At 42.0% G+C, this 13,810-nt stretch overlaps 1 protein-coding gene across 7 annotated transcripts in view; it reads right to left on the reverse strand.

The window, feature by feature from the left end:
* MCF2 (MCF.2 cell line derived transforming sequence) overlaps positions 1-13,810 on the reverse strand; it is an 85,646-nt gene that overhangs the window by 54,501 nt on the left and 17,335 nt on the right. For 5 of the 7 annotated variants that reach the window (XM_029067410.2, XM_029067414.2, XM_029067411.2 and 2 more), the window contains 3 exons: positions 13,292-13,358; positions 11,958-12,072; positions 7,214-7,304 (listed from right to left, as the gene is read on the reverse strand). In XM_029067410.2, coding sequence (XP_028923243.1) covers positions 7,214-7,304; positions 11,958-12,072; positions 13,292-13,358 — 273 coding nt within the window. Of the gene's footprint in view, positions 1-1,469; positions 1,873-7,213; positions 7,305-11,957; positions 12,073-13,291; positions 13,359-13,810 lie in introns of those variants that run through there. The other 2 variants (XM_029067416.2, XM_029067415.2) reach the window with 2 other exon arrangements.

The raw sequence follows: 13,810 nt of genomic DNA on the forward strand, positions 1-13,810 counted from the left end.
AACTAGTCAGCAGAGCGAAGTATGAACTGGAGTGGGGAGAGACAGGAGGTGGGGAGGTCAGCAAGGAGGCTGATTCAGTAATCAAGGCAGGATTGAATAACATGGTAGCAGTTTAGATGGAGAGGGAAGGGCAGATTTTAGTAATGTTGTGAAGGTAGAACAGACAGGATTTAGTGATAGATAGAATGAAAGATGAGTCAAGGATAACACCAAGGTTAAAGGCTTGTGAGATAGGAAGGAATGTGTTGCTGCCTACAGTGACTGGAAAATCACAGGACAGAATTTGAGTGGGAAGATAGGGAGCTTTGTTTTGGACATGCTAAATTAGCAAATGAAAAAAGTGCTGCAAAAGGTACCTTAAAAAATACCTTAAAGAATACCTAAATCCATCTGTCAACACAAGACAATGATTAACATGTCTAAAACAGAACTCCATTCATTCATGCACTAAATGAATGAATGAAAATGAGCTTACAGCCTAGAGGGGGAGACAGACATTAATATAAATAAATTACATATGAGAGAAAAATAGCAAAATCTATCATTCCAAATCCTGCAACCAGTTATTAATCAGTTTATTTACATCACTTTAATCCCTCAATTAAATTACGGTAAAGTCATTGTTATCTTTCCTCTGATCTTGTTTTCTAATCAATAAGCCCCAAATGTTATCTGAAATTACATATGTTACACTTTATGCTTTCCTCTTTATGCTTCTTTATGCTTTCCTCTAAAGTAAATAGGAGTAAAGGGTATAACCTTCCCAATTTATCAGAGAAGGAACCAGTGAGACAGGAAAATTCAGTGCTTGTGCTGAATCTTGAAAGAAAAGCAAGTAAATTTTGATAAGACAAATCACATGCAGATTCAAAAGTTGTGAGTTTCTTTTTCCTTGACTTTAAGAAGAAGGATCAACACTCTGTGACCAATGATAAGAAGCTGGAATTCTGGAACTTCAAACTGTGGCCTTAGGCATGAACCAAAGAAAAAAAATAGTCATCAATCCTTCTAGGATTTTTTTCCCTTTATTTAGGTACACCCAGAAAGTGCAACCTTTCCAAATATTATTTCTCTTTTAGAAAACCTTCATGGAACTCCCTAGAATCTATCCCTTGATGAAACTCTTGGCTAGAGTCTGTTTTTTTAATCATCTCAGAATCTACAGAAGATTCTGCTTCCCGTGCAGAAAATATCACTAATGTGGTTGCTGAGGCATTTGATTGAAATCTAAATGACCCTCCACCTCCTCTAGTTCACTAAATCACCCGTGGGCATTTCACGGTGGGCAGGAGAGATATCACATCAGTGCAATTCATGCAAAAACAAGACTCCATTGTTTCTGGCTGTCCTTAAAAAAAAATCCCCCCTTCGGCAGTTTGTGCTATAGCACAGCACTCGCCCCCATGCTGCAGCATCTCTGCACTTGAACTTGGGAATATGCTTTACAGGATTGCAGGCAGAGCCCTTACCGCATTCCTTGGGAACCTCATCCTGCCTCTTGGGGGGTTTGCTTCTGCCATGTCTTTTACACAGAGTAAAAGTCTTCTTCTCCAACTGTCAATTCGGCATTGATGAAATAGGATCCACTTCGTATGAGGTGTTTAAGAACTGTAGCTGAAAGCCTATAGCAAACAAAGCTGCTGCAGCTGCTTCCATTACCACCGTAGCGGCACTGGAAAAAGACGCTGTCCCTGGTTACACGTCCGACAGTCTGATTCCCTTGATGCTCCTCTTTATTTACCGTTGGCTTTTATTTCCATAAATGAGAAGCCTGACTCAACCTGGTGAATGATCTGGAGCTGGCCTGCTCAAGAAGATCAGGCATATCCGGATAGTCATTTATCCTTCTTGCACTCTCAGAGATTTCAGCAGTATTGGTGATACAGACTCTGTTTCTAGGATGAGTTTAATTTTTAAGGTGGAATGCTAAAAATCTCGGGGAGGTTACTACTGGCTTCCAGGCTTTTATTCACTCCTACTGTGGTGTCCCTTGCCTTAATTTATTTGTTTTCAAAAATAATTTTAAATTATAGATTTTCTTCCATATTTAAATGTCTTCATTTTCAAATATCCTAATGTGTTTGGATAGGAATCCAGCAGAAAGCTAGACACAGTTGAAGACAAAGAAATTATATAAATGATAATAAAGCTTAGGGTTCTCTCCCCACTTTAAAATATTTTAAAAAAATTATATATATCTTTGTTACCAATTTTCAAAAGCATCACCACATAAAACATCAAAATTTAAATAATGAATTAATTTATAAATGACCTTGATCTGATTCACCAAAATGCATAGAAGTAATATTCCCATTCACCCTTGTTTATAAATGAGGCCAAATTTTCAACTCATTTTAAAAAGACTTCCTTTCAAGAGGTGAATTTTGTTCTTATATAAAATTCATAGACAACGCTTCCCCATACAAGAGCCAGAAATAACCTGTGAATTCAATTTTAACCCTTTCAAATTGAATTTTTCTGATGTGGCTATAGCTGACCAGCAGCAACAAGAAAAAAAATTTAAGGCCAAATAGTTGCCTTGGTGATGTGGTAAAACTATGGTGCAGGTATATGAATGAAGGGAGTAAATTCACATCAGTTAAACTGGACACTTTCCAGAGAGCTCTGCTTCTCAAGTAACAAGAGGAAGAAGAATATAGTGTTATTTGTTAAGCAGTAACTATGTGTCAGGAACTGTACTGAGTAGGTCAATCACATTTATTAAATGCTTACTGTGTGGAGAGCAATGTGCGGACAGCACTGTGCTAAGCACTTGAGAGATTACAGTACAACAGAGTTGGTAGACATTTCCTGTCCGCTATGAGGTTTCGTCTATAGGGACACCCAATAATCATGTCATACACAATACCTATCCCAAGTGGGCTCACAATAAATGGAGAACAGGAATTTACCCCCTTTATGCTAATGAGGGACTGAAACACAGAGAAGTGAAGTGATTTGTCCAAGGACACACAGCAGGCAAGGGGCTCAGTTGGATTAGAAACTAGGTCCCCTAACTCGGAGACCTGTGCCCTTTCTCCTCTGCCATGCCATATTCTTGCTTTCCAAGAAAATAGAAACTGAAACTAGTGAATGTGAAATGTCCTTTAAATTTCTGGCTGTGAAAACTAAAATGTGCCTCACTTCTTGAAGATTAAAAAAAAGCTTAAAAAAACAAAAACTTTAAACCTAAACTGTCACCTGAAAAACTAAAGTTAATATAAAACATATTTTTTTTAAATGAGGCTTTGAAGCAAAGTCCATTAGCCGTTTCATATGTTAAAATGATCATACTGCTCTTATAATTGACTACTCACTCCTCAAGAACCTCCAATGACTGCCCATCCACCTCTGCATCACACAGAAACTACTTACCCTAGGTTTTAAAGCACTCAGCTCACCCCATCCTACATCATCTTATCGATCTCCTACTACAGCCTACACACTCCACTCCTCTAGCGTCAGCTTACTCGCTGAGCCCCGATCTCATCTGTCTCGCCGCCAACCGCTTTCCCACGTCTTCTCCCTGGCCAGGAACTCCCTCCCTCACCACATATGCCAGACCACTTCTTTCGACACCTTCAATGCATTATCAAGATCACATCTCCTCCAAGAGCTTTCCCGGATTAAGCCCTTTTACCCTCAGCTCACTCTCCCTTCTGCACTATCTATGCACTTGGATCTGTGACCTTTAGATATTTGATATCTGCCCCACTCCTAACTCCACAACACATGTATACTTCTTTAAATTAGATATTATAAACTATTTATATTAATGCCTGACTCTCCTTGTAGAATGTAAGCTCATTATGGGCAGGAGATATGTCTGCTAATTCTGTTGTATTGTACTCTCCCAAGCCTTTAGTATGAATCAATCACATTTACTGAGAGCTTACTATGAATCAATTGTATTTGAGCGCTTACTGCTTGCAGAGCACTGTACTAGGCACTCAATAACTATCACTGATTGATAACTGAGGATGATGTTCCAGATAGTGAGAATGATTCCAAATGGGCAAGTGTTGCTGAAAAGATCTATGAAGGGAACATGTTTACCAATTCTGTTGTACTGTATTCTCTCAAGCACTAAACATAGTGCTCTGTACACAGGAGGCATTTAATTATACCACTGACTGACTGATGGTTGGATATCCTGCTACAATCTCTTCTCCCCTCATTTTATCATCAGTGTTTCAAGGCTGTCGAGGTAGATGATTCCAAGCCCTCACTATTGTGATCCAGTCTTGTATTTGATGCCGAGTGTGGCTCAGGTAATACGAATGAAACCGCTTCCAATTCTCTGTTATACAGAAGACTGGACACCACCACAATTAGATTGTTATGCTACACTCTCTGATACCTCCCAAGGAAGATTCTTAACCTTCGATATGCTTTCCCCTGGTGACACATCAGCAGCAAAATATGATGGCAGCATTATCTGAGTGGCCATGCAGAAGACATCTTTTTGGAGGATGGTATATAGTCTTGGTTGTCTTCATACTTTTTGAGCTCTGCTGACTCTATGAAGCAATTCAGAGCCATACTGTTCAAGGTCCCAAGAGTCCAGGCATTAGCATTTAGCAATTTCTGGATGACTGTCTCCAAAGCCCTGGATGGTGATCCCTGCAGATCTCCTGAGTTTACAATGGTGCAAAGAGCATGTTCACTTTGCCATTTTCTTAATCCTAATTCAACTGAATGGAAACAAATGTGTATCATGATGGCAAAAATAAAATCTCACTGTTAACTATTTTATCTAAAAGAGTTACTTTCAGTTTATATAAAAGTTTATTATTAATATGCATTAATGGCGGCTAACCTAGTCTGAGTGGATCTTCAAACATATCTTCCTTGACATAGCCCATTTGCTAAGAAATGATTAATAAAGATACCCTATAGAGCAGTTTTACTCATGGTGGGATGGTTAATAAAATTTTATTTAAAATGTACTGGAATACTTTCTCAAACAATGGCATAAATGACACCTTTTACATTGTCTACAGTAAAACTGTCTTGGAAAAAAGAAAAAAACACTATAAATGCACTGATTTCATTCACTTTTTTACCAGTGTACCTCTTGGGAAAATTTTAATACTCCTTTACTAGGAGAATTAAAACAATGGCTAAAGGATTTTAAAGATGTCCAGTCTGGTATATCAAAGAGTGGCAATGGATAGAATGTACACAAATTTAGCATGTCCATAACAGAACTCCTTACCTTTCCACCCAAACCCTGACCTCCCCAAGTTTCCCCTTCACTGCAGACAGCACTACCATCCTTCCTGCCTCACAAGTCTGAAACGTTGGGGTTATCCCTGAGGCATCACACTCATTCATCACATATATTCAGTCACAAAATCCTGTCAGTTCAACCTTCGCAACACTAAAATCTGCCCTTCCCTCTCCATCCTAACTTCTACCACGTTAATCCAAGCATTTATCCTATCCTAACTTGATTACTGCAAAAGCCTTCTTGCTCATCTCCTTGCCTCCTGTTTGTACTTCACTCTGCTACCAGATCATTTTTCTACAAACCCGTTCAATCCATGATTCCCTACTCCTAAAGAGCCTTCAGTGGTTGCCCTTCCACCTCCACATCAAATAGAAACTCCTTACCATAGGCTTTAAAACACTGTCACCTTGCCCCACCTCGACCTAAATTTGCTACTCTATTACTACAACCCTGCCTGCACACTTCACTCCTCTAATGCCAACCTACTCACCATACCTCAATCTCATCTACTTTACTGCCGACCTCTCGCCCACATCCTGCCTCTAACCTGAAAAACCCTCCCTCTTCATTTCTGCCAAACCATTAGTCTTCCCACCTCAAAGCCTTATTAAAAGCATATCTTCTACAAGAGGCCTTCCCTAAGCCATTATTTCCTCTTCTCCCACTTGCTTCTGCATCATTCTTGCACTTGGATTTCCACCTTTTATTCAACCCTCCCTCAGCGCCACAGCACTTATGAACATATCTGAAATATTTGTATTAAGGTTTATCTCCCCCTCTAGACTGTAAGCTTGCTGAGGGCAGGGAATAAGCCTACCAACTCTGTTATACTGTACTCTCCCAAGCGCTTAGCACAGTCCTCTGCACACAGTAAGTGCCCAATAATTACAATTGATTCCTATAATCTGGGGATCCTGTATGAACCTGGGATAAAAGAAACTCACATTTTAGAAAATAGTAATAATGCTAATCATAATAGTGGATTTTTTAAGTGCTTGTGTGCCAAGCACTGCAGTAAGCAGTGGGGTAGATACACAATAACCAGGCCACACACAGTCCCTGTTCCAAGTGGGCTCATAGTCTAAATAGGAGGGAGAACAGGTATTTAATCACCATTTTGTTATGAGCAAACAGCCACAGAGAGGTTAAGTGACTTGCCCAAGGTAAGTGATGCAATCCACCAATTATGCACTTGACTCATCTACAAATGCAAAAGGAATGTGGTAGCTTGCTGAACCTGAAATACAAGTCTTCACATGGTTATCCAGTGAGAAGTAAATCAAATTCAACCAGTTGAAAATGAATTTGGAGAACACATCTAAGCACTAGGTTAGATATAGCATAATCAGATCAAAGTCCCTGACCCACACAAGGCTCATAGTCTATAGAATGGCAGAACAAGCTACTTAACCACATTTTATCCATAATTTATTTATCATAATGATGGTATTTGTTAAGTGCTTACCATATACCAAGCACTGTTCTATTTATATTAATGTCTGTCTCCCCCTCTAGGCTGTAAGTACCTTGTGGGCAGGGAAGGTGACTACTAACTCTGCTTTACTGTACTCTCCCAAGAGCTTAGTACAGTGCTCTTCAAACTGTAAGCACTCAATAAATACCACTGACTGGTGGATTTACAGAAGAGGAAACTGAGATAGAGAAATTAAGTTAATGGCCACAAGTCTCACAGGAGCAAGTGACAGAGTTGGAATTAGAACTTAGGTCTCCTGATTTCCAGCTCTGCACCCTTTTCACTCAACATCCAGTCACCACCATTTAAGTGCATATTTCAATGTAAGTGGATCTGTGTATTCGTCTGTCTATGCTAATACTCTTGAGAGGACTCCTTTTCCTCACTGCTTCCTCCACATCATGATATTTATTCACCCTCACTTCAAGGTATTACAATGCCATATATTCTCTCTACCCAAAAGGCACAAATACATATATGGAAATGTAAAAACACTGAATACTTACAGCTATTCGTTGAAGGGTCATTTTGACAGATGCCCATGTATCTAGTCTTCTATCCAGAATAAGGGTAAATTTGATATCAGGTTCATGTTGCCTGCAAATAAAAAAAATGAATGTGCCTTCACTCCCAATCACCAACATTAACTGGATTCCTACTATGTTTCAGACTAGGCACTAGCCTAGTTACCTTGCAGGTTACCAGAACGTATAATCCTGCAGTATTACCCAGATCATTCAATAACTAGATTACCTGTTTCTGAACTATATTTAATTTGCATATAAAAATCAGCTAATCAATGGTATTTAACAAGTGCTTACTATATGCAGACTAAGTGGACTAAGTGCTTAGCATAATACAAAAGTGTTGATAAACACATTTCCTGCCCACAGGGATCTTACAGCCCAGAGGGGGTGACAGACATTAAAACAAATTACACATAAATAAGTGCTGTGGAGTAGAGGGTGGGAGTGAAAAACAAGTGATGCATGAGAAGCAATGTGGCTTAATGGAGAGATCTCAGGGTTGGGATTCAGAGGACGTGCATTCTAATCGCAGCTCTGCCACTTGTCTGCTGTGTGGCCTTGGGCAAGCCACTTGACTTCTCTTAACTTTTCATCTGTAAAATGTGGATAAAGACTGTGAGCCCCACGTGGGACAACCTGATTTCCTTCTATCTACCCCAGAGCTTAGAACAGTGCTTGGCACATAGTAAGCGCTTAACAAGTACCATAATTATTATTAAGTGCTTAAAAGGTACAGATTCATTCATTCATTCATTCAATAGTATTTATTGAGCGCTTACTATGTGCAGAGCACTGTACTAAGCGCTTGGAATGAACAAGTCGGCAGCAGATAGAGACAGTCCCTGCCGTTTGACGGGCTTACAGTCTAATCGGGGGAGACAGACAGACAAGAACAATGGCAATAAATAGAGTCGAGGGGAAGAACATCTCGTAAAAACAATGGCAACTAAATAGAATCAAGGCAATGTACATTTCATTAACAAAATAAATAGGGTAATGAAAATATATACAGTTGAGCAGACGAGTACAGTGCTGAGGGGATGGGAAGGGAGAGGAGGAGGAGCAGAGGGAAATGGGGGGAAAAGAGGGTTAAGCTACAGAGAGGTAATAATAATAATAATGTTGGTATTGTTAAGCGCTTACTATGTGCCGAGCACTGTTCTAAGCGCTGGGGTAGACATAGGGGAATCAGGTTGTCCCACATGGGGCTCACAGTCTTAATCCCCATTTTACAGATGAGGGAACTGAGGCATAGAGAAGTTAAGTGACTTGCCCACAGTCACACAGCCAACAAGTGGCAGAGCTGGGATTCGAAACTCATGAGCCCTGACTCCAAAGAGGTGAAGGGGGGATGGTAGAGGGAGTAGAGGGAGAAGAGGAGCTCAGTCTGGGAAGTCCTCTTGGAGGAGGTGAGTTTACGTAGGGTTTTGAAGAGGGGAAGAGAATCAGTTTGGCGGAGGTGAGGAGGGAGGGCGTTCCAGGACCGCGGGAGACGTGGCCTGGGGTCGACGGCGGATAGGCGAGACCGAGGGACGGTGAGGAGGTGGGTGGCGGAGGAGCGGAGCGTGCGGGTGGGCGGTTAAAAGAGAGAAGGGAGGAGAGGTAGGAAGGGGCAAGGTGATGGAGAGCCTCGAAGCCTAGAGTGAGGAGTTTTTGTTTGGAGCGGAGGTCGATAGGCAAACCACTGGAGTATTTAAGAAGGGGAGTGACATGCCCAGATCGTTTCTACAGGAAAATGAGCCGGGCAGCGGAGTGAAGAATAGACTGGAGCGGGGTGAGAGAGGAGGAAGGGAGGTCAGAGAGAAGGCTGACACAGTAGTCTAGCCGGGATATAACGAGAGCCCGGAGCAGTAAGGTAGCCATTTGGGTGGAAGAGAAAAGGGCGGATCTTGGCGATATTGTAAACGTGAAACCGGCAGGTCTTGGTAACGATAGGATGTGTGGGGTGAACGAGAGAGACGAGTCAAGGATGACACCGAGATTGCGGGCCTGAGAGACGGGAAGGATGGTCGTGCCATCCACGGTGATAGGGAAGTCTGGAGGAGGACCGAGTTTGGGAGGGAAGATGAGGAGCTCAGTCTCGCTCATGTTGAGTTTTAGGTGGCGGGCCGACATCCAGATGGAGACGTCCCGGAGGCAGGAGGAGATGCGAGCCTGAAGGGAGGGGGAGAGGACAGGGGCGGAGATGTAGATCTGCGTGTCATCTGCGTAGAGATGGTAGTCAAAGCCGTGACAGCAGATGAGTTCACCGAGGGAGTGAGTGTAAATGGAGAACAGAAGAGGGCCAAGAACTGACCCTTGAGGAACTCCAACAGTTAAAGGATGGGAGGGGGAGGAGGCGCCAGCGAAGGAGACCGAGAATGACCGGCCAGAGAGGTAGAGGAGAACCAGGAGAGGACGGAGTCCGTGAAGCCCAAGATGAGATAAGGTATGGAGGAGGAGGGATGGTCGACCATGTCAAAGGCAGCAGAGAGGTCAAGGAGGATTAGAATGGAGTAGGAGCCATTGAATTTGGCAAGAAGGAGGTCACGGGTTACCTTAGAGAGAGCAGTCTCGGTAGAGTGGAGGGGACGGAAGCCAGATTGGAGGGGGTCTAGGAGAGAATGGGAGTTAAGGAATTCTAAGCATCGATTGTAGACAACTCGTTCTAGGATTTTGGAAAGGAAGGGTAGTAGGGAGAGTAGGCGCGATAACTGGAGGGGGAAGTGGGGGTCAAAAGCGGGTTTTTTTAGGATGGGGGAGACGTGGGCATGTTTAAAGGCAAAGGGGAAGGAGCCTTTGGAGATTGAGTGGTTAAAAATAGAAGTTAAGGAAGGGAGGAGGGCAGGGGCGATGGTTTTAATAAGGTGATGCACAAGCAGAGTGGAAGAGAAAGTAGTAGAGAAAATGAGGGCTTAGGCAGTGGAGGGCTTTGGAGAAGATATAATAATAATGTTGGTATTTATTAAGCGCTTACTATGTGCAGAGCACTGTTCTAAGATGGGGTCGATACAGGGTAATCAGGTTGTTCCACGTGAGGCTCACAGTCTTAATCCCCATTTTACAGATGAAGTAACTGAGACACAGAGAAGTGAAGTTACTTGCCCACAGTCACAAAGTTGACCGGTGGCAGAGCGGGGATTTGAACCCATGACCTCTGACTCCAAGCCCGGGCCCTTTCCACTGAGCCACCCTATGATTTTAATAAGGCTTTGAAGGTGGGCAGAGTGGTTGTCTATCAGATATGAAGCGGTAGGCGAGCCCAGGCCAGAGGGAGGATATGGCCAAGGAGTCAGCAATGAGCTAGATAAGATCGAGGTGCAGTGTGTGGAGGATCAAAGTGTGTGGCCTGGGTTGTAGTAGGAAATCAATGAGGTAAGGTAGGAGGAGGAGAGATGATTGCTTTAAAGCAGAAGGTAAGAGGTTTCTGTTGGAGGTGGACTGGTAACTGCTGTGGGGCTGAGGAAGGGTTGAACAAAGAATAAGAAGTTGAGTACAGTGGAGAGACAGGGTTGAGGAATCAATCTGTGTATCAGGAGAAAGTAGGTTGAGTATGGAGACCAAATGGCATGATGACATTAGGAAACTGGATAGAGTTAAAAGATCAGAAGTCTCTGTGAGGGAACAAAACAGATTTGTGGGAGTGGGAGTGGGAGAGAAGCAGATAACGGGATGTGGTAGGATAGAGGAATTTCAGAGCTGGTGAGGTTGAAACTGCACAGTGACAAGATTTTCCAAGCACTTATTACAGTACTCTGAACTCAGTAACTGCTCAATACCATTGAACTGAATGAATGAGTAAATGACATGGAGGAGACAGATGGTGTGTCTAAGTTAGTGAATGGGGAGGCGGAGTGGAGCAAGAGGTCAATGGGGTTCAGGAGAGGAGAAGCAAGCAGCAAAAGGCCATCAGGAACACCCACATGGATATTGAAAGTCCCCAAGGATCAATGTAGGGATGGAGAAAGAGAGAAGGAATGTGAGAAAGGAATCAAAATGATTCAGAAAGTAAAAGGCTGGGCCTAGAGAGTGGTAGATGACCACTGGAAACTAGTGATAGAGGTGGCCGATATGGGCCTCAGAAGAAAAGAAAGAGAGGGATGGGGAGGTGGAATGGTGTGAAAACTGTATTGGGGAGCAAGAAGGAAGCTGACTCCTCCCCGTTTTCCAGTGAATCGTGTGGGGAGAGAGAAGATGAGTCCCGTTTGGGAGAGAACAGCAGGGGACTCAGCTAGTGAGTGCAGGCAATTTCAGCCCATTTCTCTTTGCTTGTGTTGTTCTTCATGAAAATGGATAAAGTTTCCATTGGCTGAGTACTTTTCTCCTTTGAGTATATAATTTGGTATTTGTTAAGTGCTTTATTATGTGCCAAGCACTGGTTCTAAGGCTAGGTAGATACAAGGTAAACAGGTATGTCCCACGTGGGGCTCACACTTTTAATCCCCATTTTATAGATGAGGTAACTGAGGTACAGAGATGTTAAGTGACTTACCCAAGGTCACACAGCAGACAAGTGCCAGAGCAGGGATTAGAACCCATAACCTCTGACTCCCAAGCCCGTGCTCTTTCCACTGAGCTACGCTGCTTCTCTAATCTCCGTATCTCAGTGTGCTCCTCTCCACACCCACTTAAATGTCTCTCTAATCCAGGCTAGGCAAACCCGGTCCCCTTGGCCTATTCCCCCAGATTTTGAGAAGGTCATTTGGCATGATGGGAAAAATTGAAATGAAGCTTAAAGCTTTACCTTGGAACAGATGTTAAGTAAGTCAAAACTTTTGTTAAAACATCCTCAGGCACTTCTCTGAAATGAGCATATTCTGGAAATGTTATGATCCAGTCATTATCCTTCCCTCGACCACCTAAAAGTAGAATAATTACTTCAATTAGTAACTCACATAATGGATGCATGACCCTAGGCAAGTGCTAAAGAATTGGGGTACCAAATACTACAAGACCCCAGAGATGGAGTTCCTTTCCACTAGGCCTTTGCAATATAAGAAGATTAAGCAAACTCAGGATCATACTTAAAACATTCCTTGGCTACATTTGAGCAGGTCATGATCGATAAACACCAAGAGAAGGACAACAGTGAAGTTTTCTTCTACCTGTCCAGAGAAGACTTTGGTGTACGTACAACATGGTTCTTGAATCTGCTCTTTAGGGAGGGTACTGATTTGGCTTGGCAAAGAGGGACAGTTTTGCTCTGGGAGGTGGCAACTGATGAAATTCAGGAGACCAGCTAAGCAAGAGTGAGTGGGTGAGGAGGACAGGAGCAGCAGAATGACTCAATTGGCCACTGGGGCTGGTGGAAATGGAAAAATCTGTTTCCTTCTTCCTGTTGTCTTGTCCTGAAAGCAGGTCTGCACTAGAGACTCACCTAAGAGGCACGGGTGTCAAAACACAAGGCGCAACTAGTCAGGCATGCTTGTGCTACACCCACATCTGTGTAATCTTGTAACTACCCTCTATATATAAGTACCCAATTAATGAAATCTGCAAGGAGGAGAACATGAAAAAAATCATGAAATCACAGCAGCCTCTGGAAGGCAAAAGTGCTGGAGGAAAACCAGGCCAAGAATGAGGATATTCTAATTTACATCACTTCTCATAATTGGACATTCAGAAGAAAAAGTCCAGTACTTTAACTTAAGACTAGGACACATTTTGGGAATCAGGTTTTATTTTCAACTTCACTAAATTAAACAAAGGTTATCCTTCCCATTACACTGGCAGATGTTCATTAATTCATAGTCTATAATGATTAATTTCAGTCTAAAACTGCTTAGACTTTTGGATCATTAGAATTTAATACATATTAAAATGATTAGCAGTGTCTACCAGATGGTGGCAAATGAAAAAAAAAGCTTAACTCATATTCACTTCCAAACAAATTAACAAATCAACAGTACCATCACAAGAAACCTAAGGTTTTAGATTTTTTTTCCCCCAAACTGCCCAAATGTTTATTAACATCATAACTAGTAGTACTCATTTTGAGACACATTGTGCTAAATAGTGCAGAAGTTCATTAGTAGTATTCAATTACCTTACAGGAAGGACACCAGAAAGTTTACTCACCAGAAAGAAAGGCAAATTTTTTCATCAAGTGATCATTGATGTCCTTTGCACAGATAGGAACTGCAGTCTTTAAACATCAACAAGAGCCACAAAACATAATTTTAAAATGCATGTTACATGTATGACAACACAAAATATGGATTATTTTGGTTATATTTGATTAAACCTGATTTCTATCCCCAAATTATTTATTTAATCATGGCTAAGGGAATTCAAACTTATTTTTAACATTTTCACCAAGAAAATGTAAACTGATTTACAAATCCATCCTAAATCTGTCACACAGAATACTGAAGTCAATTAAGTACATTTAACTATGGTATTTGTTTAGTGCTCACTACGTGTCAAGCACTGTTGTAAGCACTGGGGTAGATATAAATTAATTAGATTGGACACAGTACCTATCCCACAGTTTAAGTAGGAGGGAGAAAAGGTATTAAATCCCCATTTTACAGTTGAGGAAACAGAGACCCAAAGAAGTTAAGTTACTTGCCCAAGGTCACACAATAGACAAGTGGC

This window comes from Ornithorhynchus anatinus, chromosome 6 (assembly GCF_004115215.2).
Source record: "Ornithorhynchus anatinus isolate Pmale09 chromosome 6, mOrnAna1.pri.v4, whole genome shotgun sequence".
Taxonomy (NCBI): Eukaryota; Metazoa; Chordata; class Mammalia; order Monotremata; family Ornithorhynchidae; genus Ornithorhynchus; species Ornithorhynchus anatinus.